The sequence below is a fragment of the Trachurus trachurus genome (genome assembly GCF_905171665.1).
Source record: "Trachurus trachurus genome assembly, chromosome: 6".
NCBI classification, from domain to species: Eukaryota; Metazoa; Chordata; class Actinopteri; order Carangiformes; family Carangidae; genus Trachurus; species Trachurus trachurus.
In genome coordinates this window covers 21,019,382-21,046,506 of record NC_139897.1, presented here as the reverse complement: position 1 = coordinate 21,046,506, position 27,125 = coordinate 21,019,382, and the positions used below count along the sequence as shown (strand labels likewise).

The 27,125-nt window shown below is 43.5% G+C and overlaps 2 protein-coding genes across 2 annotated transcripts in view; both read right to left on the bottom strand.

The window, feature by feature from the left end:
- The window catches only part of LOC310987144 (plasmanylethanolamine desaturase 1), a gene marked incomplete at its 5' end in the record, with an annotated part of 32,372 nt that extends 14,535 nt beyond the window's left edge, over positions 1-17,837 (bottom strand). Inside the window, 3 exons of the mRNA XM_083973324.1 lie at positions 1,143-1,234; positions 1,513-1,632; positions 17,678-17,837. Coding sequence (XP_083829450.1) covers positions 1,143-1,234; positions 1,513-1,632; positions 17,678-17,837 — 372 coding nt within the window. The remainder of the gene's footprint in view (positions 1-1,142; positions 1,235-1,512; positions 1,633-17,677) is intronic.
- Positions 17,838-20,277: 2,440 nt separating this feature from the next.
- Positions 20,278-27,125, bottom strand: part of znf423 (zinc finger protein 423) — a 143,368-nt gene continuing 136,520 nt past the window's right edge. Inside the window, exon 21 of the mRNA XM_083972863.1 lies at positions 20,278-21,102. Coding sequence (XP_083828989.1) covers positions 21,073-21,102 — 30 coding nt within the window. The 3' untranslated portion in view covers positions 20,278-21,072. The remainder of the gene's footprint in view (positions 21,103-27,125) is intronic.

Here is a 27,125-nt window from a genome sequence, read left to right as displayed (position 1 = left end):
ACACTGGTACAGAACAATATCATCTCTCTCATCTGTGAATCACAGGGTCATTAAATATGTTACAGTATCCGCACATATTTTTTGAGAAGGACTCGACCTTACTGTAAGGTTGACTTTGAGTGGGTTTTAACAAAAACCTTTATCTGCAAAAATAATAATATGAAGCTGCCAAGCACGAACATAGCTTGTCTGAGAACTACAGTATGACTGACGAGAGAGAAAAAAACTTTTTTGATAAAAAAAAAGTTTGAAATGAAACTGAATTCTCATTATTTAGTTCATTTTACAACAATGCAAAGCATATGAAATACTGTATGTAAGAGATGCAGACACATCAGACATTTCAAGCAAACTTTTAGCCTTATTTTAACAAGCTTCATTTTTGTTGACACACACAGTGGAACAAATGTATGTTATATTGTGCTGTGTCTTTTTCTTGTGTGTTTTTATGATTTACCCTCTCTTATCTATTAAGGACTGCATAACAACTTTTTTAGAAGTAGCAGAGGTAGTATTACCAGAGGAGTTGTTTTTGCTGCTTTATTCAGTTTATTCACCTTCTTGCAGAAAGAAGATCCATACAGCTCTGACTTTCTGTGCATTAAGCATGAAACTGGACATGAGAGAGATAACTAATAATGAAAAATTGTAAGAGTGAAACAGACTGGTGCCATGAAAAGGTTCAAATAGACTCAGTTACCTGCACACATGTCCAAAAAGTATGTGTCTAACAATGTGCTGAAGGGTGGATCATCTCAAGAAGCGAAAAAAAAAAGAAGCTCTTCTTACAAAAGACATAAGCAGCAAAATTAAGTGTGTGTAAAGTAATGTTATTATGACCCAGGGAGGTCAACACATTTAAAAGTTTAACAGCTACATCCCTAAATACTACTTGAGATAAGCACATTTACGGTTGTGTAAGTGCCATTGATTGTAGCACCAACACAGGAGACACAGTTACATTAGCTCTGACCTAATTTCTGGAGCTCTTACTAATAAACAAATTCAGTTGTGACCAACTGAGGATTTCAGGGGGAAAGTGAGCGTTTACTTTGTAGTGAATTGATGGGAAACGGCTACAAGCTGTTCGATGCAGCTGGACTGTCTGTGGATGTGTATGTGTGTGGTGAATGTTTGCTCACCTTGCCAATAACAGGGATGTCCACAGATCCCCAGGTGTCCGCCCCCCAGTGCACCATCCCCGACGCAAAGTCTGCCGTCACTATTCCTAGGACTGGCAGAGAAACAACGACACAAAGGAGGGGGGAAAAAAGAGATAACATATGTTTTAACAGATGTGTAAGCACAAACCAAAACACAATTTTTTACAAAAAAGTGTTTGCAAAAACCCCATGTGGACTGGAACAACGATGAGGGACTAGGCTGCACTGGCTAATTTAGAAAAATGGTTCCCGACTTTTATTTTTTTTAAGAAACAAAAATAAAACTGGGATATCTTTACAGAGAGAAGCTAGGTCATTTCTCTACCATCTCAAACTTCCAGACTCTCACCGATGCCGAGGATGATCTTGTAGATGTGAACGGTGGAGAAGTGCAGGAGGAGGAAGGAGAAGTTGATGATGAAAAGGAAGAGGCACAGAATCACACACACCCACTCCTGGAGCCGCTTACCTGAAGAGGACAAAGGACACAATGGACAATTTATTTATTAATCTTCATCTCATCAAAATACAGTTTTAAGGGGAGGGGGAGGGGAGGAGAGGAAGTTGAGGATGAGAGTGGAGATGATAAGTAGTTGAGGGTGTTTGGCTCTGATGTGTTGTATTAATGAACTGGGTGAGGTCCCTGCAAAACCACTGGGAGAACAAGTCGCTCCTTACCAGGGGTCAAAGGACCATCCACCCACAATGACAGTGTCTGTGTGTGTGTGTGTGTCCACACTGTTAATATGTAATCAGTTAGATGAAGACAAGTGTATTCCAGGCTGCAGGGTCACGACCTCTCATATGTGAAACACCAAAGCTGACGCAGCACCGCGGCCGCACCGACCGACCGACACACACACACACACACACATGGGCCGTTTCAGGTGGGAGGTGGGCCTCAGCAGGGACGAGACCAAACTCACAGGTCAGCAATATTAAGTGAAGGACAGAGGGAGATGGACTTACTGAAGCTACTCACACTCTAAACTCACACATCAGCAATATTAGGAGAGAGAGAGAGAGAGAGAGAGAGAGAGAGAGAGAGAGAGAGAGAGAGAGAGAGAGAGAGAGAGAGAGAGATGAGAGGGTTAAACACAAAACCCTTTCAGCCTTCCAGATTAAGATACTGAATTATTGAAAACACACACACACACACGCACAGCTGATGTGTAACTCATCTATGATCACAGAGCATTATATCCTGCTGAGTCCTCCACGACTTTCTTAATGAGTGAGTTTGTATTTGTTTGAATTGTCCCTTTATTTCCTCTGTTGTGACCTGTCTGACCCGTCACAGGATCAGTGTATCTCATTAACACACAGAAATAAATAAAAAAATGAAAAAAAAATATATAAACAGCCATTTGTTCCATTTTCAAATCACTTTCTTCTGTTCTTTGTCTTCCATCCCTCCACCTCCGTCCTCCCTTCTCCTCGTCCTCCTGTCTTTGCTAATCTAATGTGCTCTTAAAACATTAATGTGTTCAGATCCTAATGTATCACATAGCATTAGCAGCCTATAAGATATTCATGACAGTTTTCTTTAATAAAGCGCACAGGCCTGAGAGTGTGTGCGTCTATAGGCTTGTGTGACTATGAATATGCCATCAGCCTTTCATAAGGTATGGACTGCAGCGGCCACGGGAGATTTAAAATATGTGATTATGGATATTTCACGAATTATCAGATGTGACCCTTAACCTTCTAAAAATAGACAGTATCAAAGTTGTGAAGAGTCGAATAATTCAAGAGTCGCCTGAAGTTCAGCTCCTAAATAAGTTGGACTTGGAAAGCTGAGACACCTTGGCTTTTGAATGGATTGTTAACTGACACGTTTATTAGCGAAAGCCAGGCTAGTCATTTCCCATTGTTTTTGCTCACCAACATATACTTCATATTTACTGCACAAAACTGAGTGGTTGAATCAATTCGCTCTGCAGAAACAAAAAGGATGTTTCCAAAAACTATTGCAATAAAAAGTGTAAAAATTAACACCATTAATTACCCTCACAAACTATGGGGGAAAAAAACAGGGACCAAATCACATGATGAGGAGGTAACAATGTGCCCACTTCACAGAAAAAAGCCAAATTTACATGAAAAGAAATCTGCATCAAAACTTCATCCTCATGTGTAAAATATCAAATATCCAGTATGATGACTTTTTTTAATGCTGGTTTTTGCAACAAAGTTGATAATGGGGCATCGTGTAGCTCAGTGTGTAGAGCAGGCGCCCCATACAGTACAGTGGCTATCGTCCTCACTCTCAGTTCGATTCCACCCTTTGCTGCATGTCATTCCCTTTTTCTCTGTCTTCCCATTTCCTGTCTCTATATTGTCCTATCCATTAAAAAATGCCTTAAAAGCCCCCCAAATAGGGGCACTGAGTGGCGCAGGACTTGGTTAAGCAGGCGCCCCATGTATAGAGGCTACAGTCCTCACTGCAGGCGGCCCCGGTTCGAATCCCGCATCGGGCAGCCCTTTCATGTCTTTCCCCCTCTCTCTGCCTCCCCATTTCCTGTCTCCCTCAACTGTTCTATCTAATAAAGGTGTGAAAAGCCAAAAAATATACTTAAAAAAAAATCCCCCAAAAAATACTAAAAAAAAAAAAAAGTTGATGATATACTTTTTTTTGTGAACAATTTTTTTTTATTTCATTACATTTCCATTCATCCAGACTCCTTACCCCTTATCCTGGGGGTAACATTATATACAGTACTTGATAAACACAGTGACCACTGGTCCTGCGTTACTGTGACACACTGACGTACTAGAGAATCACCTGTTTAACCTGAGCTGTGCAAACAAATTGAAATGGGAGAACGTTACTTGCAAAGAAACCCGGTGTCAAACATGTTGGACAACGGCTCATTCAGAGACATGTAACCCACACTGAAGAGACAAACGTGGAGGCCGACAATAGAGGGACAGGAGTTGCAGTTTAACAGGTGCCAGATTCTCCTCCACAGGATGGTGGTGGTGGTCCTCTGCACCTTAGAAATGTGACAAGATTTCCCCCCTAACACATCTCTGTATGAGCGCTCTGTTCTTCTACAGTCAACAGTGCAGCTGCATTAGGCTCAGTCTTGTTGAACTGTGACATGTTTTACTGAACAGGGTGTTTACTGTGTCTGTGGCCATTTCTATAATCAACAAGACACAGTAAAGGGGATCTTGAAGTGTAGATGTTACCTGTATGTATTTTTAATATGTGATCATTGTTGATTTGTTAAGTCTTGCTGGCAAGCGTCTGTGTTTTTCTTATGTAAGTGAGACCAAAGATGAATTTCCTGCCTTAGCGGGACAATGAAGTTTTCTACAATGATGTGTTCAGTGTGTTCTAGTAATTAATTAAGGTCCAGTGAAATAACTGTGAGTGTGTGTGAGTGTGTGTGTGTGTTTATATGACGGAGCGCAGGTCGTGTGTCCAGCCTGAGTCCATACGGAGGTTAAGTGGAGCACAGTTACTGTAGCTGTTGTTTCAAAGCGTCATGTGGCACCATTTCCTCCACTCAACCCCTGGTGTACACACACACACACACACCTTAAGCGATCAGTACACCGAAAATCACTCTCTGAACTCTCACTGCGCCTACATCCACACACACACACACACACACACACACACACACACACACATCAATATACATGTGACCACTCACACAGACACACATCACGATGCTTCGACTGATGGATTTCCTAACACATATCTCATATCTCTCCCTGTTACATGTGCATATCCTCTGACACATACACAAATTCAGACACTCCATCTTTGTCACACACACACATACACACACAAACACACACACACGCAGTGCAGGGCCGTGGAGCAGTGGGGCGGCTGTCAGGTGATGTGCGTCAGTCCTTGGATCCTCCGGCTCCCTGGTGAGGGGAAGGAAACTAGGACAGGCCTCCACAGAGCGCAAACACACACACACACACACACACACACACACACACACACACACACACACACACACACACACACACACACACATAAGCCCTTGTCCCTCAGGCCAATGGCATTGCTGGATATCACATACAGCTACAGACAGACACATAAAAACAGCCTCTACAAGCATGTATGTAGGAACGGACATATGCCCGCCTGGACATACTGCACACATGGACACACCTACACACACAGAGGCATACAAACACAAAAATTAAAGCTGTACACTTAAACACACACACAATGGGCCACGCGCACGTACACGCACACACTCTTAGGGGCCAGAGCAACACACTCATTAATATCATTCTGACAACAACTGGCTCCCTGGCAACCTCTCTGCCATCGCTCACCCAGCAGCGCCCCCCGCCTGCGAGCGTGCACGCGGGTGTGCGCGGGGATTTAACCTGGGCGGAGCCGGGGGAGGGGAACGAGAGGTGCTAATAGGCTGAAATTAATCAACGCCGGCTGATTCGCTGTCTGGGGAATGAGTGGCGGGCAGCAGGCAAGCAGGCAACACATCCTGAATACTAATGGCCTAATGGAGAGGGGAGACGGAGAGCAGACCCCATTACCTATCTCTGCTGTTTGTCAGGTAACAAGGAAACAGGGTGAGGAGCTCAAACATGCTGCAACACAATCAGTATGAGCAGGTTGTTTTGTGTTTTTCTTTTCGACAAGATCCACGGTGTTAGAAAAGATGGATTGGAATGGGTCACAACTGTGATTCATGCAAAAAAAATATAAATAAAAAAAAACACTCTGAGGTCAAGCCTTCTTCCACATTAAGCCAGCTAAATTTGAAACCACATCTGTTCCTGCCTCTGCATTTTGGTCTTTCATCCACAACAAAGTGGAGCGAAAAGCGATTTAACAATTTCCTCATAATCTGGTATTTCTGTGGGGATAGTTTGAGTCAACACAAGATGTTTTCACATGTGAACAGTGTTTTTTACTCAAGTGTGAAGCTCATCAGGTTTTTTTTTTTTTCAAACAGACTGGGCAGAGGCAGGATGGGAGGCTCTGATGCCTCATGTACCCTGAAAAAAAGCTCATGTGATGGGGTCCTACATGAACCCAATAAAAACCTTTGATGGAGGAAACGGAGCCTCAGAGTGTGTCCAGTGTGAAGGACGCTCCGACAGCCTGTTACACCACCTACTGTTATTAAACCTCCGCTGTCAGAATAGCAACTGATCTGGTTACTGCTGAATGAAATGATAAACAATCCAGAATGAAACACAGATTAATCATCTGATCAGAGACAAATCTGTATCAGTTTATGCATTGGCTGATTAGAACCGATAAGTAAACTTGTTTTTTGTCTGTGTTTCTTTTAGAAATGATATCCTTGCATTGGCTGATCCACTACAGCTAAATAATGTTTGTGTTCTGTTCATGTGGTTTGTGGTTTTATCTCATTTTTATAGGTTTTCTCCACACAACACTGTAGGACTGACATGGGCTTGAGAAAAGAAAGTTTTGCCCTTTTTGTAGCTTTTAACTTATTTTATTTACATGTTTCAAGAGTTTACTGCAGTGCTGCACTGAGGCAATTTTGAATAATAAAAGATTTTTATTGCTAGACAGTAAAATGTTGAGCCTCCCATATACAGTAGTACATATATTTGTGACCCATATTTGAGGGATTATTGCAAATAAATGTGTTAATTTATACAGGAGGAATATGGGCTGATTCATTTGTTATCAGAATAGTTTCCTCCCTGACTTGGCATGTCAGCAATCCGCCCCAAAAAATCCCAATATCAGTCCGGCCCTAAAGTTGGATGAACTGTTCAGGTGTGTTGATGCTTTACTGAGTTTCTGGACATGATTTGTCCCCGAGTGTATAAAACCATAACCTGTGATAAAATAACAGGAGGAAAAGGATGTTTTTTTTATATTTTATTCTGTTACAACCAATCAAGTGAACACAGACACACAGCGAGGGACAAAACCAAAGGCGAGGACACAAAACACAGCAAACAAGAAGCGAGGCGGCCGAGCTCGCCGCGCCGAAAAACCACCTACGGAGCCTTTGACAAAAAGAAACTCACACGCTCTGAACAGCAGCCTGACGGCGACTCAAAGGCCGAGCCGGAGCCGCCAACACTCCTCGACCACGCCTTTCCTCTCCCCCATCACCTACACTCTGCCTGTCAGAAGAAACTCCATTTACAAACACTCATTCACGCTGATGTATAGACGGCTAACGCACCAAATCACACAGGGTGATGATGTATGTACGAGCAGCAGGCAGACAGCTCTGCTACTCGGTTTTATTCTCTCTCTCTCTCTCTCTGTCCCCTGGTTTGCTCTCTGCAGACTGTCTTCAGATGGGACTTGGGGAGAGAGAGAGAGAGTGATGTGGGTGGTAAAAGTGGGTCACAAGCTCAGAGAGAAAGAGAATGAAAGAGGGGGAGACAGAGAGAGACAAGGGAGAGAGACACTGAGAGAGAATGACAGTAAAAAGGGAAAGATCTGCCGGGAGAGAGAGAGGTAGAGAGACACAAAGAGAGAGAGAGAAGGGGGAGAGAGAGAGGGGAGGTCGAATTCCCCTGTTCAGAAATGGATCAGTCACAGGCCTCGTTCCTTTCATCTGATCTCAGCGGACCACAGAACCTGGGACACACACACACACACACACACATACACAATGATGGTACGAAACACAGGGACGCAAGCAAACACACACTCGCCCACACACTCACTGGCACACACATACACACAAAACCAACATCGACGCAAAGTACACATACCACAGATGAAGAAACAATACACAGACACAGGCACAAACACAATATGTATGTCTTTATGTGGATGTACACACACACTAACACGCACACACTAACACACACACGCACACAATCCTGCCAGACAAACGTAATAAATCCATTACCCTGTAGATTCAACAGCAACAAAGAGAGGAATGTGGCAATGAGATTCAACAACGGCATACCGACACAATGCCATGCACATGCACATACACGCACACACAAATGCATGTAGACAAACAGATGCATATATCCAGTCACAATAACACACTCTCTCACACACACAGACACACACACACAGACATTTTAACCCACATGAGAGCCAGTGTAAGTAGGCCCTGCTCCAGCCCTGCTCCCCTGTGGAGACACAAAAAAAGGATGGACAGATCCCATCATGTGTGTGTGTGTGTGTTCCTGTGTGTGTGCTGTACGCCATCCCTTCATCTCCTGGGCTTTCTGCTACCACCATATTCATCTGCGGCCCTCATAAGGATAATTACACACACACACACACACACACTGAAACACACAGCTCATCTCTGAAAATGCACAGCTCCTCTCTTCTCTCTTGCGTTGGTCAAGGTCAATAGTAAAATCCTGCCTAGAAGGCTCGCCTAAAGCCACAGATGAATGAATGAATGTGTGTGTGTGTGTGTGTGTGTGTGTGTGCGTGTGTGCGTGTGTGTGTGTGTGTGTGTGTGTGTGTGTGTGTGTGTGTGTGTGTGTGTGTGCGTGCGTGCGTGCACTGAGTTCTCTTTGTCTGTGTCTTTCTATAAATCACAGCCATTACCTTTTTCTATTCAGGGAATAGAAAGAAAAGCAACTTGTGTCTTCCAACTTGTTCTAGGCAAAATGTTTCTAATTTGATTTATTGTTGATACATCCTTATTAACAAATCATTACAGTTATAATTAAGTTGAATTTTCACGTTTCCCAATTTTAAAAGTACATTCTCAGTGGTATTTCCGTCACTGTGAGCTCTCTGGCTCTGATTGGCTGCAGCCTGTGTATAAAAATATTTCAGAAAGACAGTAACAGTGAGGTGAGTTAATGATCTACATGCAACCAGTAAACAGAAACCAAAAGAAAAGGTTCATACTGTAGGTTTTAACTGAGATGGTGAGAATCTGAACGTCAAGGTCAACAACTCTCAGCTCGACAGTGAAGAGTTGGACTCACTGCGATGAAGCTCCTACCTGCAGGTTCATGTACTGTGTGTGTGTGTGTGTGTGTGTGTGTGTGTGTGTGTGTGTGTGTGTGTGTGTGTGTGTGTGTGTGTGTGTGTGTGTGTGTGTGTGTGTGTGTGTGTGTGTGTGTGTGTGTGTGTGAAGAGGTCTTAATAATATTGTGCAGGAAACATATCTATAGCACAAACCCCCTCCTGACTCTAAGGGGGTGACCCACCGGTTCACTTGGTGAGGTAGTACTGTAGCGTCCGTGGGTTTGAATCCCACTTGTGTCCCTTTGCTGCATGACATCCCATTTCTCTCTCTCCTGAACTTTCCTGTCACTCTTTCAAATTAAAAGTCAAAAACTGCACCAAGAAATCCTCTGACTGAGTTTAGTGAACTTCTTCCTGTTTAGCGATATGTTGCCTAGTAGCAACACAACCAGCAGTAGCCTAGCTCAGGAAGTTTAATCTTAAAACCGATCAAATTTACGTACGTGAATAAACAACTCAGAAGTTGACTGCAAATGGCAGGGAACTTGCCTATAACTTTCTTAATAAATGTTTTTTTTTAATCCAAATCTATTTTCTGCTGGATCTCCTCTGTTCCACTGCAGCAACATAGCTACATTTCAACAAAATCGTCATTACCATTAGTATAATAATTAAATAACATGTAAATATTCAAATTCAATGTAATTGAACGACTAATGACTAACGACTAATTTCTCTTCAACTTGTTGTTGGTGAATTCCAGTTGAGCTGATTAAGAGAAAAAAAAATGTTCATGGAGAGAGCATCATCTGTTCTCCGTCTCTTTTGTTATTATCATTTTTATGACAGACACACACACAGAAACACAGTGTGCAGTTTAATGATGTGATTCTGCTGACTCTGCTATAGTACTGTACTCCGCTGCAAACCGGTCACACACACACTGAGGTCAGGAGAACACACACGGACGCACACAGAGGTCAAAGCCGAGTACAGTGTGAGTGACTCTCAGGGCCCCACACACTCACTCGGATGGTTTCTGACCCCCTGACCTTTATGACCCTTGGGTCAGCAGTTCAGGGAGTCTAGCTGTCTGTGTGTGAGCGTGTGTGTCTGTGTGTGTGAAACAGAGACAGAGGAAGTGTCAACTGTGATACATGTGAGAAGTGAGTACAGTAAGTCGCAGCTGCTCATCTTCAAAGGACAAACTCAGGTCAGTCAGATTTCAGGGCTGAGACCTGTCACTCCTCAGCAGCACCCAAATATTCACTTATGAAAAATCAACTCTTTATGTAGAAGTCGACTGGAGCCATCCCGCAGCTGACCAGAATATGCATGTGCATTGCAGGGATTTGTTTTCTCTGCACACTTTTCCCCGAGCAAGTGCATATGAATATTTAATGAAGTAGTAAGAAATGCAGACACCTCCTCCAAAAAAAAAAAAATGTTGCAAATTGAGTCATACACCATGTTACACACACAGTGGAAATATGAACCACCACTATGTCTCTTATCTCAAGTCCAGCTTAAAGAAAACACTGTTCTGCAAATGCAGACTGCTTGCCGAAAAACTGCCCTCGACGTTCCATTGTTATCTCATAGCGTGGTGAATGTGCAGGTCACAACTTGTCCACCAGAGCGTTTTGGAGTTGTGTATTTGGTGAGTTTGATGAGAAAAACCAAGAAGTCCCATGAGCCTCCGTAGTGTAGCTCTGAGCAGCTCGCGGCTCTGCTCCGCCGTTCTAAAAATAGCTTGCACCGACAATTGAAGGTAACAAACCTACTCCTAAAACTATAGGGATTATGGCAATGGGCCATTTTGTCAAAATGTTGAACTATCCCTTTAAAGAGCAACACAGAGCCACGTTCATTCATCCACAGACTAAGTACAGCACAGACTCAGACTTTCTGCTTTGCTACCTGTGTCCACACTTTTAGCGTCGACCTACCTTAATGACCTCGCCCTGCTTCTGTTGCTACGGTATCAAGGCCACAGCCCACGGGTAAAAAGCTTTTGGCAGCTCTAACTCCAGCAGAAAGAAAATTAAAAACGATGCCTCAGTGCTACAAAACTCAGACTGACTAACTGACAGACTGGATGCATCTATGTTTTTTTGAAGATGTAGACAAGGTTTTAATTCATGTAAGAAAATATTCTTCATCCAAGTTAGGGATGGGCAATGATTTTCAAATATTCAGAATAGTCATTCAATAAAAAAATCTAATAGTTTATGAGACTATCATCTTGTCTGGAAAAATGTGTTCCCTGTCACAGAAGAAGGAGAAACATGGAAAGACAATACAGCTATCAGAAAGTTCTGTGTGGAACTCTGTCAAATAAAAACAAATGAAACTGAGGCGCAGTGCAAACTCTGCAAGGTGCGTACAAATATTTGTATATATATATTTAAGAATGATCAAATAGTTCCTGGTGATTATTGAATAGTGCTGTTGCTTGAAATGCCCATCCCTAATCCCAGTACAACACACTGACAGTGAATCACACCCTCCCCTACAATGATAACTGCTCTGTTTTGCACCGCTCAGATAAAACCACTGTCAGCTGAGGAGTGATAACCTGCCTGTGCCGGCTGGATCCGTCGTGTATCTACTCAACTTACTGTACAGCTACGATGCTGATAATAGACTCAAATACAGGATTTTTATGGACGATTTCGACACGAGTTTGGCCATTCCCATAAAAGAAAGCACTAACTGACAAAGTCTCTCCCGCATAACTCAGGCAGCAAAAAGTTGCTTCAGTGTAACCAAACAAATCAGATTTTTTTTGTAGGGAATGTGTATGTTTGTGTGTGTGTGTGTGTGTGTGTGTGTGTGTGTGTGTGTGTGTGTGTGTGTGTGTGTGTGTGTGTGTGTGTGTGTGTGTGTGTGTGTGTGTGTGTGTGTGTGTGTGTGTGTGTTTAATGGGAGCAGGTCGACATGCGAGTCCTCGGATGAGCTGAGAGAGGCTGAAGATCGCTTACAGGCCCTGACAACAGATCCACCAGGGTAACTCAAGATCACACACACACAAACATACAACATCTACCCTAAAACCCCCACATTACACACACACACACAAACACACACAGATGTCAAAAGATAGCTACACATTCAGACGCATGCACACAAACATACATGTTGATGATGGTATAATTAGAGTTTGATATCTTACAAAATGTAGAGAGCAGAAGGGAAAGGATGTGAGATTACATGAGAAGAGAGGAGAGGAAGAGGAGAGAGAGGAGAGGCAGTCAGCGGACCGTGACACTTCAGACATATGGGAGGACTGAGGAGAGACGAGGGGATGAATAGAGAATCTGTGAGAGAAATGGAGAGACGCAGAAACAGAGGGGGAAGGAGACGTATCCAGCTGTTTGTCCATCCCAGCTTTGCTGTAATGAGCCCATGTTTAGCTCTATGGAGCATTGCCAACGCCTCATCTAACTTCTCCAAAGTCTAACAAGCCAAACTGCTATTTAGATTTACCTCATACTAGCACTGAACCGGACCCAAACAACTAAGCACACTTTGCCATTTTGAAGTTTCAGCTGTTTATTTTTCTTTAACAGACACTTGTCAGCATGTGGGAAACATTTCTGCTTTTAAGTTTTCAGAAAATGGCTCTGCAGCATTGTTAGCGTTGCTGAGCATATCTTCCACTTGCAGCCTGCTGCGCCCTTTGGCGAAGATGAGGGAAAGCTTATAAGTAATTTGGAGATTTACCTGGTGAAAGACACAAAGTCAGACGTGTTCTTTTTCTAGCATTAAAGCCAGGATACGTGTTTTCATAGTGCACTGAAAAATAAAGTTTATCCGACATGACATCTGACTGTATCGTGGTTGACAGCCGGCTTTGTCCCTCACTAGCACGGCTGCACTTCTGTGACACTTGAACAAAAGCAAAACACTGAAAATAAACTGTTATTTATATACGAGTTGTAAAGGAGCATCATCAAAAACTCAAATGATGGAAAGGAAATACTCCTTGAGTTATTAGTGTCAATTTGTATTTCTAATTTTAGAGATTTATGTAAACCAAAAGTTAGAATTCATGTAAAACTAAAACTGTACGGGAGCGTCGTCATTGTCATTCCTCCCTCTCTGTCTCCCCATTCCCTGTCTGTCTGTCAGACTGTCCTATCAATTAAAAGCGTAAAAAGCCCCCCCAAAAAACTTAGAAAGACACAAGAAAAAAAAACAAGAAAACAAAATAAAACTACTGTGCCACTAGAATAAATTTCCATACCTGTCTGACTAACATCTAAGTCACTGAAGGCTGCAAACAACTGCTGTGGAAGTTTTTCAGTTGCATTTATACAAACCAGTCCAACTCTGGCAGATAAATGTTATTTTTACTGTATGTAGAGCCACATTCAGAACAAAATTAGCTTTATATTGTTCTTAAAAATATGTTTTATTGTATTTTTTAAAGTTATTTTTTGTTTGTTTTGTTTTGCACAATAAATGTTGTTTGACAACCAGAAAGACATAAGAATTTAAATTTGTCCTTGAAAGTCAACCTATGACTGTGACAATGTAAACTTAACAGAAATACTGTACTAACTGCTGTATTTCCCTGCCTCTCACTGGCGTTAGAAGAACAGTCATGAACGAGGCTTCACCAACACGTCAGGGTCAATGACCGCATGGAAACTTCAGTGCTGAGTATTATTGTGTAACGTACCAGTTTGGAGTTGGGCAGCAGCGTCTGTGTTGCAGCGTCAGAGCGCTGCCTGCCTCTATCACGGCCTTGTCTGGGCTATTTTTACCCAGTGTCAGTCTGCTAACTATAAGCTCCGTGGCCACTAAGTGACAGGGGATAAAGTGTCAGGACCCCAAATGCATGTGTGATCCTCTTAACCATCAAACAGCACAACATTCAACAACAACAGACTCGCAAATCAACACAACCCAGGTTCACGTCAGCATCTGTCTCATTAAGTGCATCATATGTTTGCCTAATAAACTCTAACAACTATAGCAAGCAACCATTTAAAAATTTTGATCTGATGAATTGAAATGCTGTGGCGTTTTTATTTTTTAGACATACTGTAATGAAGCAGCACTGTTGATTTACTCTCCTCACTCTCACCCTTCATCCTTTTATCCACAGTGTTACTTTATTCCATCTGCCATGTCAATACATCATGATAATATATTACAATACAAAATAACTTTTGGCTGTAGTTTCTCTTTAAGCAACAGTGTTTTCTGGACTTTCCAAAAAAAAAAAAAAATCCAAGTCACTGCAAACGATGCATGTCATACCACTATTGTTTTTTAATGCATTCAAATCCTGCATATAGCTGTATGACACATAACTAGTTGTTGCCAGAGTTTCATCTATAACTTGGGCTATAATTGTACACTGCTGCCAATTTAATCAGCCAGTACTTAAACTACGGCCTTTAAAATGTTTATATATGTAATCCTGCCAGTGCTAATGCTGATTAATTAATGTTGTGATCTACGAATAAATGAAAACACACCTCCAAACAAACACAAAACCTGTTGTTTCTGGTCCAACATCATCAGCTTGCACCCAGCTTTAATTAGGCTGAATAATCAACCGTGCATGTACGTGTGTGTGTGCGTACATGCACCTCCAGGTATGCGTGCTTGTCTGTTTACAAATGCCTGAGTGGAGATGGTTATCTCACTAATGTAATGGCACTCAATAATAGCGTAGATCCAATTCCATTAATGGCGAAGGTGACTCTGTTACTCACACAGAACCAGTCGGACCAGCTTCCACCGGAGTGAAAGGCTTGTTCTGTGACAGGCGGCACACTAACAGAGGTTATAAACGAAAATCAAGTTTTTAAAAGAAGCCTTCGGTCAACACTCAGGTCAGAAGATCCTTCTCGGCTCACTGGGTCGAGTCGTGGTGCGTTCAGTGCCAGGGTCAGCGGCTTGTGAACATGGAAACACTCAGGGCGCTGCGAGCTGCGAGGGCTTCGCATTCAAGTGCCAACCTGGTGACACACGTCATTCCCTCATATGAACTGAACAATAACACAGTTATGGTGGTGCAGACCTTTCTTTTCACTGATCATCGTCCCTATTTTAAGAAATGTTAACAAGTGGCCAACACGGCTCGACCAGAGGCAATTAAAATGCTCAGTGAAGTGAGAAGCAGGGCAGATGGTCAAGCTAAAATGTGGCACAGTCCAGCTTGATGCACAACTGCTCAGACAGGTTTTCTTTGCTAAGGTCCGAGGCACAATGTGTTCTCCATCACCATGCCAAAATCGATGCATCACCACCAGTGATAAAACGCCTCAATTTTTCTTGTTGCTAACCTTCTCTTTTACTATCAAGGATCAGAAAACGCCCTGTCATTTGATATCAAATTGCAGGACACACAGTAGAAATGATTCAACTTTATCAGCATGAGTTATAAACAAGCAGCATGTTTGCTTGAATTGGCTGTTTATTTACACTAACACATTTGATTAAAGAGATGGGGCTTATAATAACACTTAAGTAAGTTTGAACTGTAGAGAGTGTTGTTATTGTTTTTATGAACTTGATAATGTTGGTATCAAGATAGTATACCATTGACAAAAACATAATTACTAAGATGAACACAAAATACTATAGGCCTACACTAATCTGATTAGGATTTTTTTTTTTATTCACAATGCTCAGTACTACATGGCTTTAGGGTCATAACACAGAAACAACACTGTTGTGTGATGGAGGCAGGCAGTTCTCTCCACAATAACAACCACTGTCATTTTAAGAAAGTGTGTTTGTAGCCCTGTGCTCCAGTGGTCCTAAAATCTAGTCCCCGGGGTCCAGGCTGCTGCTTATTTTTTATTCTACCAGGCAGTTTTCATTCTACACGTCTAATCAGAGACTTATTTAGACCGGGACACCAGATGAATTTAAACTAGCGGTAAAGACGAAAACCAGCAATACTCTGGACCCCAAGGACTGGAACTGAGGATTACTGCTGTAGACTGTGTGACAGACATTGATTTTGTCCTAGGACCATACGCCGATCCAGGCTAAAGGCAACAACTTCACTAGCATCTAGAAAACATACCAATCAATCCTCTGGGAGTATGGGAGTCTTTACCTCATGTATCTGATTGCAAGATATTTCATGCTTGGGGCATATGTGGCCCTTATTGAACTTGACCTTAAATATCTAAGCTATTATCCAGTGGTGGGGTATTCCAGTAGTTTTACTGTACATTCACTTTATTGCACATTTATAAAAATGGAAAGCATGTGAAATGCATTGAAAAAAATCTAAATTGATACAACAGTTGGCATAACACTGAGTTTAGATGCCTTGTGCAGGTCAGCCAAATTGACTCAACACTTCACTTCCAATAATGCAACCTGGCAGCATTTGAACCTACTTGAATGGGAAATGCGCACTCACATTAGAAGCTCCAACTTTCACACAGACTTTATTACAAAAATATTTTGTCTCCATGTCCAGGTCAAAAATAACCCTGAGGGCATCAGACAGTTTGTTCTCGTTCACAAGCTCCCTCCAGAGAAGTTCAAGTAACCTGGTCTTTGAATGAAGTCAGTGAAAGGCTCACATACAACACTCTTCCCCACATTACAAATCAATAACAATGTGTTTTAAAACCTGGATCACCGCTGTGCAACAAAAGGATAACTGTACTTGGATGTGGAAAACAGATAGATATCCATTTGTTAGGGCATGTTGTGTCTACACGTCAGAATATAAATGACAAGAACTAAGGCGAGGAACACAGGGCCGGGCTCATCATGAAACAAAACACCCCAGCCGACACACGTATGTTGCAGTGCACGGTCAATGCCCTTAAATATAGGTCATGAGAGGGTCACAGAGATGTGGGTTTGTAGCTAAATGTGAATGATCAGAAAACACCCACTGCACCCTCTATAAATCGTCATATGAACCTCTCAACTCATGCTCCTGGTGCTCTTACACCCTCCCCCGTCTTTGCAAAGTTAAAATCTAGTTTCTTTATTTGCCCAGTCAGTTCCTCACCACATTGAGTCATGTTATGACATTGCCATAACTCAGAAGCAGTGGCACTGACAGGTTGTCTTAGGACAGGTGCACTCTGTCCACCTGTAGGGCTCTAGGCCCATTGGGTACAAATAACTTCTAGATGCCTACTTGAAATAGTATTGTGGCCTGTGTTTACAGCTTTGTTTTGCTTCCTGGTGTTGGATGGTGTGTGTGTGTACACGGCCTGACAGTTAGAAGACACAAGCTTTTCACTCAGCTGCAGACACAAACTGTTGTCCACTGTGGGCTGTAGACAACAGGCCTCCACGCACTTTAATGCAATAATTCACAGCATGTTAAAAAGCAGCGCGCAGCCTGCTGCTGTGACAGCTACAACACAGCACAGGTTTGACAGTTAAGTGCTCATTAATGACATTAGCGTGCAGCCTCGGTGTTAGCTGTTGGTACACAGGAGTTTTACTACATCATCACCCATCTCCACCGTCCCTGCTCTCATCATCAGCACTGATGTCGCACTGTGGATGTTAGGCCTCTCGGCTGATGCACAGCCTCCCCCGTTACCGACAGAGCGCGTGACATCTAACAGCAAAACATCCCTGTCTGACACAACGACAGTAAACGGGACCTCACCGGGAGAGTAAAGCCTCGCCAGCTGTCGAGCCCCGGCGTGCTGCGGTCCCCAGCGAGGCGCCGCGCTGCGTGCAGCCGCCCCGTGCTCATTCCCGTTCGGATCCTCCTCCGCCATGGACCGGTGCCTGATGTCGGTCTCGGAGAGAAGTGACGCCGCCATAATTCCTGCCCGCTGCCAGCCCTGCTGCCCCCCGCTTTGGCTTTCAGCTATGACACATCAATTATAGGTCTGTCACGGTTAATGGCTGCTTGGTTGTTTTGTTTGAGTCCCGGTCTCCGGTGGCGGGTTGTTGAGGCAGAGCAGAGGAGGAGAGGGAGGCTGAACCGACTGATGCTAGTACCGGAGCAGCGACGCGCCTCCCGGAAATACACAGACGGAGCTGCGCTGACACACAGACCTATTTCACAGGGTTTAAACGTGCAATAAACTCGTGTGATCGACTGTCACGCTTCATAACGTGCACGAACAACTTGCACGTGTCCTTACACAGGTCAGCGCGAGACTGTTTTGTTGGTGCTATGGTGCACACAGATTTTGCAAAAACAAACTTTTCACTTCTGCGTCCAGTTGAACTATCACGTCAGGTGCACGGACCGTCTGCATCTTTAACACGGGAGAAAAAGTGGAAGTGGTGTTAAAAACCCAGTGTCCGCTGCTGTGTGCAAATGTGTGTGCACAATAAATTATTTTTAATACATTTTAAACAGTTGTCATCTTAACTGGTGCGTTCAAGTGCCCCATACCACCAGGTGGTAACTTGTCAAGACACTGAATTAAATTTGACACATAGCCAAACGTTTTTTTTTTTTTTTTAAATGTATACTGTGAGATCCAGTTCTATAAAATGAAATGCATGACTTCACATAGTTGTTTACAACTTATGAGTAGAGTAGAGTATAGAGTATTATATGGCCCTAAAGGCCATAAGGTTAAAGGGCCATCCATGCAGAATGTCAACAGATGCAGAGTTCTCAGTAGAAACCCTTGAAGCAGCTGATTTATACACAGGACTTACTGTAGCATATGTGAGTTTTGCCATTTCACCACACAAGCAACAGTCAGATGTTGTGTTGTGGTTATGGTTTAACAGTTCCCTCTTGTAATGCTGCAGTTGTTCAGATGGGTGGTTTTGGGAAATGGGTACCCACCTATCAGCCTTCTGCCAGGGAGGGTCTCAGCAGCTGCAGAAACTGAGCTGCACATGGATGCCGCTGAAACAGAAGGTTGCACACTGCAAAAAATACACCTTCAGGTCTGTCTGTCAGTGAGTCCTAAAATTCACAGGAAGTTAAGCTCACAAAAATGTCTAACTATTGGATGATTGATTGGTTGGCTTTCACGGCAACACAGTAAAACATTGCTCCAAAATCAAACAGCATCCAATATCAAGAGTTCAGCTCTGAAACATGCTGATGTGCTGAGCCCTCTCAGCCTTTGATTCAGGTCCTAACCCTAACCCTTATATTTCAGATTTTACCTAAGTAAAAGGCTGTGCATGTTGTGGGATTCTGGGATTCTGGCACAACCTTTTACTGTAGTCCCTAACCTAACCCCTTATCTTCAGACCTTCATATGCATCTATCTGATGAAGACACATGAACTGTATACTGTTTTCTTGTTTTGAGTAGACACATCGACAAGTATAGGCCTGTGGTACTTCTGGTCTGTCTAAAACAACAGTCAGGTGCTCTTGACAGTGGTTTATGGTCTGGCTCCTGCTGTAAGTGTTACTGTTCTGTGTATCTGAAGCTACTGTAAAATGAAAACACTCTTCTCTGCAGATTGAATATCTTCATCTGCATCTTGTAGTTTTGACGCAGGACCATATTGTTGAGTCTCATGGCTTCTTCATACCAGATCTGACACAATCACCTGTGTGATTCATGAGTTTTCCTATTCATCAGGTGGCTGGTGCTATGCTTCCAATGTGATGTGTTTTGCCTAAAACAATTTGCTTCAACAAGTAACTAAGTAATATCAAGATAGTGTTTAGCCATTGTCCATTCACATTTATACTACCGTACTCAAAATAATTGGAAGCTACTGACTGCCTTTTACACACCTGAATATACATCTATTTGATCCATTAGAAGTCTATGAGAATTTGTAACGTCTATGTTCTGAGCTGTTGCTGTCACACAAAAAATAGCTTTGATTAGTGGGTAACAGGAAATACATTTGATGTGATGAGCATACTTATTTTACAAGAATTTTTTTTTTTTTTAATTCTGTATATTTTTGTTAATTTAAAGCTTTGTACCATATCAATAAACATCATATGGCTGCTCATCACATCATCAGCATGTGTGGTATTTCATCATTCACTATAATTTACATCATACTATAAGAATATTGCATGTGAATATTGTCAAGAGACCAACAACACATCACTTAATATGCATCCAGACTCACAAATGCATTTCTTTTGAATAAATGCACATCACACATGAGTTGTTTATTTGTCATTTATTTATTTGTTTTATCTTTTTGTCTGTACTAGATTATTGCAATCTGGTTAATTCACATTTAAAAAGCAGTCATTGACCAGACGCACTGAAATCGATGATACTCATTTTTACAATAACCATTAGGCCCCATAGAGACTGGAAAACCCAATCCAAAAAAGAAACATCTGTATGGTTTTCTGCACTTTATTTTGTTTGATGTCTTTTTTTCATAGTAATTACAAAAAGGAAAAAAAATATATAACAATAATCATAAAAAGGAGAGTTTTGAGGGAAGAAACTTAGGAATATTACGACTGGCAAACAAACAATCACAACACAGCACAAGTACCTACTTACGGCGAGAAATGAAAGGTACAAAAAATGAAAATAAAGAAAATAAGCGCATATGACAGAATGAAAAAAAATAAGTCAAAGAAATTGGCACCTATGAAGTTGAATACAATAAGCAACTGAGGGGACCAGAAAGTGAAGCTTTTTTCTACAATCTATTTTAAAAAATCTCAAAACAAGGGGTGGCTTCTTGCTTTTTTTCTTTTCTATTTGTTAAAAAAAATAAAATGCATGACCTGGGGAGTGATGGGTGGGAGGGGAGGAAAGGGGAGGAGATGGAAGCTGGTGGGGGGGAGGTTGGCAGGGACAATAAAAAATACTGCACGTACAATACCTTTTTTCACTCTTCTCTTTCCTTCATCTAGCTCTTACTGTTTCTCTCACCCACTTTTTCCTTTCTTTATTTAATAGCATATCCCATTAATATTCCTTTCCCCCGCTGCTCCTAATAGCCGCGCCCAGTGGCGCGATCGTTAGAGTTTTACATGTGAGTAGCAAATGACACTTTGATTGGCTGTGATGTGGAGATGGGGGTCCCCTGCCAGCACCAGGTCGGGGGCCCTGGCTGAGCCGAGAGATCCTGCCGGGCCTCGGTCTCACTGCGCGTGCTGACTCAGTGTGTGGTTCTGGTAGGAGAGAGGGAGAGGGAGAGATAGAGAGAAAAAGTGAGAACACATGATGAGAGAAATAATGGGCTACGTGAGCATAGTGCTTTCCACTTGCCCCCCCACCCAATAATAGAACAGAAGAGAACAGAAACACAACTGCCTCCCACAGCACAGACAGCAAGGCCTCCTCGCTTTATACATAGTCTGACGAAAGAACAGAAAGAGGAGGAGGAGGAGAAGGGAAGGGAAAAGAAGAGACAAAACAAGACGGCAGATCACACTACAGCATAAAGTGGCAGACGCAGACAAACAAAATAACACCTTTCTACCTAAAAATACACCACGTCCTCAAACACTGAAGAAGCTGCTTTTGGTTAGAACCAAATAATTACAGATCACATGGTGTTTGTTCTGTTTTACTTCTTATACGTGGGAATCCAGCCCCTCGATTTGTTTATTTAGATCTGTGTGTCTTTTGATATTGTGATTAATATTTTACAGAGACCGTCTCCATACCTCCGAGACGCCTACACTCGCATCTCTCCAAAGGCATCGGTGCACTACACATCAATGCATAATCACAATGCAAAAAAAAAAAACACCTTTTTTCCAAAATTAAAATTCACAACAGCGGTGAGAGCGAAGAGATGGAGCTTCACAGACGGCTTTGTGTGCACAAACGCAGAGGCCAAGCACGCACTAATACAAAGTATACAGTAAACTGCACATGAACACACGCACACTTAATGCTTAATAACACGTGAAACATAAACACATATCATTAGAGGTGCACTGGCAGGTTGGGAGTGTTGTAACAGAAATATGCACATTGCTTCAGCACTCATGATCTGTCTCTCTCTCACTAACACACAAGCACACAAAATTGCACGCGCGCACACACACACACCTCCACCCTTGGTCCTCTGTGACTGTTCCATATCAGCTGCAATGGGGAACTGAACTCAGTAATCTGGATTTGCTGGTTTGGAACTTAGCTAGCATCACATGTAAAGCTGGGGAGATACTGTGTGTGTCTGTGTGTGTTAGATGGGGAGATGATTGGAAAGATTTCTCTGGGAGTTGTGTTATGTGTTAGTGTGTGTGCATATGTCTGTTTGTGTGTGTGTGTCAGAGAAATTTCCACTAGGATGCTTTCCTCCTCCTCCTCCGCTGTACAACTTTCTCCCAGTGAAATGTTCCCTACTGTACCTCTCTTGCGCGCGCACACACACACACCAATTCCCTCTGAAATCATTTCCTATCATCCCTGCTTCTTCACACACACATATACACTTACAGACACACACAACATACACACACCAAATTCCCAGTGAGATCTCCCCAATCAACGCTCCCCCACTACCATCACCACCACCACACACACACACACACACACACACTCTCTTCACCACCAGTAAAAAGCAGCTTTCTCAGATTAATCGCTCTCTCTTGCAGATAGGCCCCACTACAGAAAGAAAAAAAAAAGGACAAAAAAAAAGAGCAGCGGATGGGAGAATGAAAAAAGAGGAGGGGATAGGGGGATGAAGAGAACAGAGAGACGAGGAGGGGAGGATGGTGGATGGGGAGAGAAATGTGAGGGATTATACGTGGTTTGGGGTTGATAAATACTTATTTGTCATTCTATGGCCCTTATCTTGCTGTGCATGTTTTGTTGAGCCCTCTGGTGTGTGAGTGTGTGTGAGTGCGGGTGAGAGAGAGAGAGAGAGAGAGAGAGAGAGAGAGAGAGAGAGAGAGAGAGAGAGAGAGTGTATGACTGTGTGTGTGTGTGTGTGTGTTTGACGGTGTCTGTCACTCAGCTTTAGAGGCCAAGCTATAGCCTGTCCAGAGAAAAGCAAAGGGTATTAATGCCCTACACACACCAGAGAGGCCGCAGCCGACACACACATACACACACACACACACACACACACAGTGACACATGCGGCAGAAATGGGTGAGCAAATGAACAGAATAATGAATGGGACGACAAAACACAAGTGTCTGTACGTGTGTGTGTGTGTGTTTGTGTGTCTGCCTCTCAAGTGAGGAAACAGATCTCATTGGGAGCCGCTGACCCCATTATGATAGAAAACCCTGCTCCTCCTCCCTCTCTCTCTCTTTCCCTTTTTCTGTCTCTCTCGCTCCTTTTCTTCTTTCTCTCTGCTGTCTCACTCTATCGCTTCCTCTTGTCCTCGTCCTCCACCTCTCCGTTCTGTCTCAACGTTAACTGTCTGCAGTTCCTCTCGCTGCCAGAAGAGGTCAGGCTCATTCCTCCATACAGTATGTGACAATGTTAAACACAGAAGAGAAGAGGAGAGGAGAGGAGAGGAGAGGAGAGGAGAGATATGCCTTCTTAGTTCTATGTCACATACTGTATGAGGCATTAGAAAATGTGAATGGAGGGGGGAAAAGTAAATATGACCCTTTAACAGAGGAGGAAAAGGGGTGACCGACAAGTGAAAGAAAAAAGGGAATCCTTCATAGCCTACTTTTGTGATCAAGCTTCAAACCTAAGTCCAGTTAACCGGGGTCTGCTTGTCCAACAGGGGACACAAGCCGGGTCAGCACTGGTGCAGACTTTAGGTCCATGTTCGAGGTTAGAGTGAGGTCAAGGTTAGGGTCAGTGGTTATGGGTGTGGTTCAGGTAAGAGCCCAGAAATTGAATATGAGCCTATGTAATGTCCTCACAACTGACCTAAGACAGTGTGTGCGTGTGTGTGTGTGTGTGTACTCTCCCTCAGGTTCTTTGGGTCCTACTGCTGGCGTATTGATTTGTAGACAGAGTGAGGGATGGAAAGGAAGGACAGAGGAAGAGGAGGGAGGGATGGATGGATGGAGGGAGGCCACGGTCGTTCCCTGGAGGAACTGGCAGCGCTGCAGTGGACTGCTGGAAATAGCCCAGAGGAGGGAGGAGAGCGGGAGGAAGAGGGATAAAGATGAGAGCGAGGGATGAGAAAGGAATGTAATGAACGAGTGGATGACAGCCTGCCACACAACACTCTTCATATGACACATACAAACACACACACACACACACCCTCTGACACCTCTGGGTTTCTTCTCTTCATTTACATTATGGTTGGGAGTTCGGTATTGGTTATGCAGCAATGCAATCAATCAGAATGTGTATGTGTGTGTATGTGTGTGTAACAGTGTGACATCTGCTCTACAGCTGAGTAATTGATATATTCTACAGAAAAATAGATGACAGACGGAGGAGAGGGTGCAGGGCGGTGTGAGAAGGTGCTACACTGTGTTTTTTATATGAGGTGTTGACTGTGGGTTCAGGCCATTCTCTAATACAGCTGCTTTTAAAGAGACTCCACACCTGCAGATGGTTCACAGTAAAAGCCTTCCAGTGCAGCGAAGGGACCACGTCCTCTGAGCAGCTGGAGGTGTTTAAATGTGAAACAGATGAAATAAATCTGCAAGAATGTACAGTATATTAAGAGTAAACAATAGGAGGAGATGTCTCGGTGTAATGTGATTTGAGGAAACAAGAAAAGCCGTTAGAGAGTACATATGGTAGACTGACCATGAGCAGTTTGATCAATCAGCAGCTTTAGGTTTGGTTTGTGATTATTCAGCTTTTTTAACTCTATTTAAATACTGTATGAAGCGTGTGTTTTTTTTTTTTTGTCAGAACAGCTCAGGGCAGTCGATACGTTTTGTGAAACCCACTTCCTGAGCAGCATTAATTAAAGGAATATTTGACTATAGACCCACATTGGGACTTGATTTTCAATGTCTTTCTCCTGCTCTCGTCGTAGCAGAGGGGGTGTGCACCATAGTGACAACAGCCCGTCTTCCAGGGCAGGCCAAACCAGACCGGTCCATACAGAGGCCTGTCATTGTTTTTCCTAAACTGCTTAGAGAGAGCGAGGCTAAAGCCTGCAGAGCCACATGCCCAGGGGAAATATGGCCCTGTCGCATTACCCACGCACTGCCAGACACACACACACACACAGGAATACACTCAGACTGCACTTGCAGCTAAGAACACATGCATGCACAGACACATAAACCAGGAAAAAAATTGCAAAGACTAGAATACACCATAGTTGACACACACACACAGTCTCATGGGGAAAAGGAGAGGCGATGGGTGGGGGGGTGATGGAGAAAACCAAGAGATGGAGATAAGGGAAAATCTAATCTGCCTTGTCCTGCTCCTCTCCTCTATCTACTGCATTACAAACTAAAACTGTGCATTTGTGTTGGGGGCGATGATGCCGATGGTTGTGTTTTACAGGGTTGGAGGGGCACGGAGCGCCACTGTCAGCTTTAATATGCACGCGTGTGTATGTGCAAGCACAGGACTAGTAGTGTTATACATGGCCAGCTCCTCCCTCTACCACTGAAACACACAGATATCTGTTCATGCTCCATCTGCCCCGAATCAAAGTGGAAGAAACACTCATCCTGTAACATCACACTAAGACAACATAAGGATGAAGGCAATCACACTTTCAACTAATACAGTATTGTTTGTTTGTGCACACAAACACACACACACAACACCATCGATAGGCTACCCATGCAGTGCAGAAAGCTTGTTGTGATTCACTGTTATAGGAAAATCTAATCTGCCTTTATTGTTAGGTGAACTCTGGCCTTACAGTAGGAATGATGATGGGAGAAATGGAGGGAGTTATGGGGCCAAGTGTGGTGAACAACCAAATCAGTGTTTGGGATCAGAGGTTGGGCTGGTTTAGTTGACACGCCACAGACCTGTAACACACAAACCCCCGCTCATTTCCTGTGTGACACACGTGATCGGCCCAGTTTCTTTTGTCCATGGCCACTACACAGCCTGAACAGTGCTGATAATTGTAGCAATGACGTCAAAAGTCCACTACACCTGCTGCTCATGCACTCCTATGGGTCATATGAAAACTTGTTGAATACACACACGCTAACTCTAGTCCGTGCTGCTTCTGTAATGATGTAATGACTACACTTGAAAATGTCGATGCCAAGTCTCTTACAGACACAGGAAGTGGAAACACTCCTGTTGGAACAATCCTGCTTGTGTGTGTGTGTGTGTGTGTGTGTGTGTGTGTGTGTGTGTGTGTGTGTGTGTGTGTGTGTGTGTGTGTGGGTGTGGGTGTGTGTGTGTGTGTGTGTGTGTGTGAGTGTGCTGAGCGTCTGTCAGTACGTGAATTTGTGTCAAGTGTGTGTACGTCGGGGTAACTGGAGGCACTCCAAAGGGTGTGTGTCCAAGCGTTTTGTGTGTGCGTGCGTGGTGTGTAGAAGAGTTGGGGTGTGTTTGTGCGAGTGTACGTGTGCCCCATCTCCACTGCTGTTTTTAACACTAAATGAAAAATCACCTTAGCCGCCTTGTGGTCTTCTTTGGGTTCAGTGTATTTATAGCTCAGAGTTGACACTCTTCCAACAGAGTGAGTGTCTCTGTGTCTCTCTCTCTCTCTTTCTCTCTCAGTGTGCGCGTGTGTGTATGTGCGTGCGTGTGCGTATGTATGTGTGTGTGTCTGGGACTAGCAGATGGGCTGTCTTAGCCCGTTTCCTCTGCTCCCTGGCTTGTCTTTAGCCCCACCCGTCCAGGACAGGATGCTGCCTCGGGAGCAGATCGAAAATAAACGCACCCCCTGCCCTTAACTTCCCGCTGACACGTATTCCCTGCACCCCCCTCCCACTCTTCCATTTCTCTCTGTCCGTCTCTGTCCCCGTCTTTTTCCCATCATCCCTCTGTCTCTCTTCCTCCTATTGTAAAGTACACCTTACACATATCCTCAAATCATCTATCTGAAACCTCCCCTTCACCCTCTCTCTCTCTCTTTCCAGCCAAGTCACGATGTCCACCGCTCTTCTCCTCTTCCACCCCACCCAGGGTGACCCCTCTGACCATGTCCTGTTTGGAGCGCTCCTTCCCTTTTTTTTCTCCCACGGGGACTTCCCCTCTCCCGTTGCTACTGGCCCAAACAACCAGGTTTGGATCAGTAAACACGACCCAGAATACACTCACAGCATGATGAGCACATACACACACGCGTGCGCGCACAACGCCAAAGGCAAACACCCAT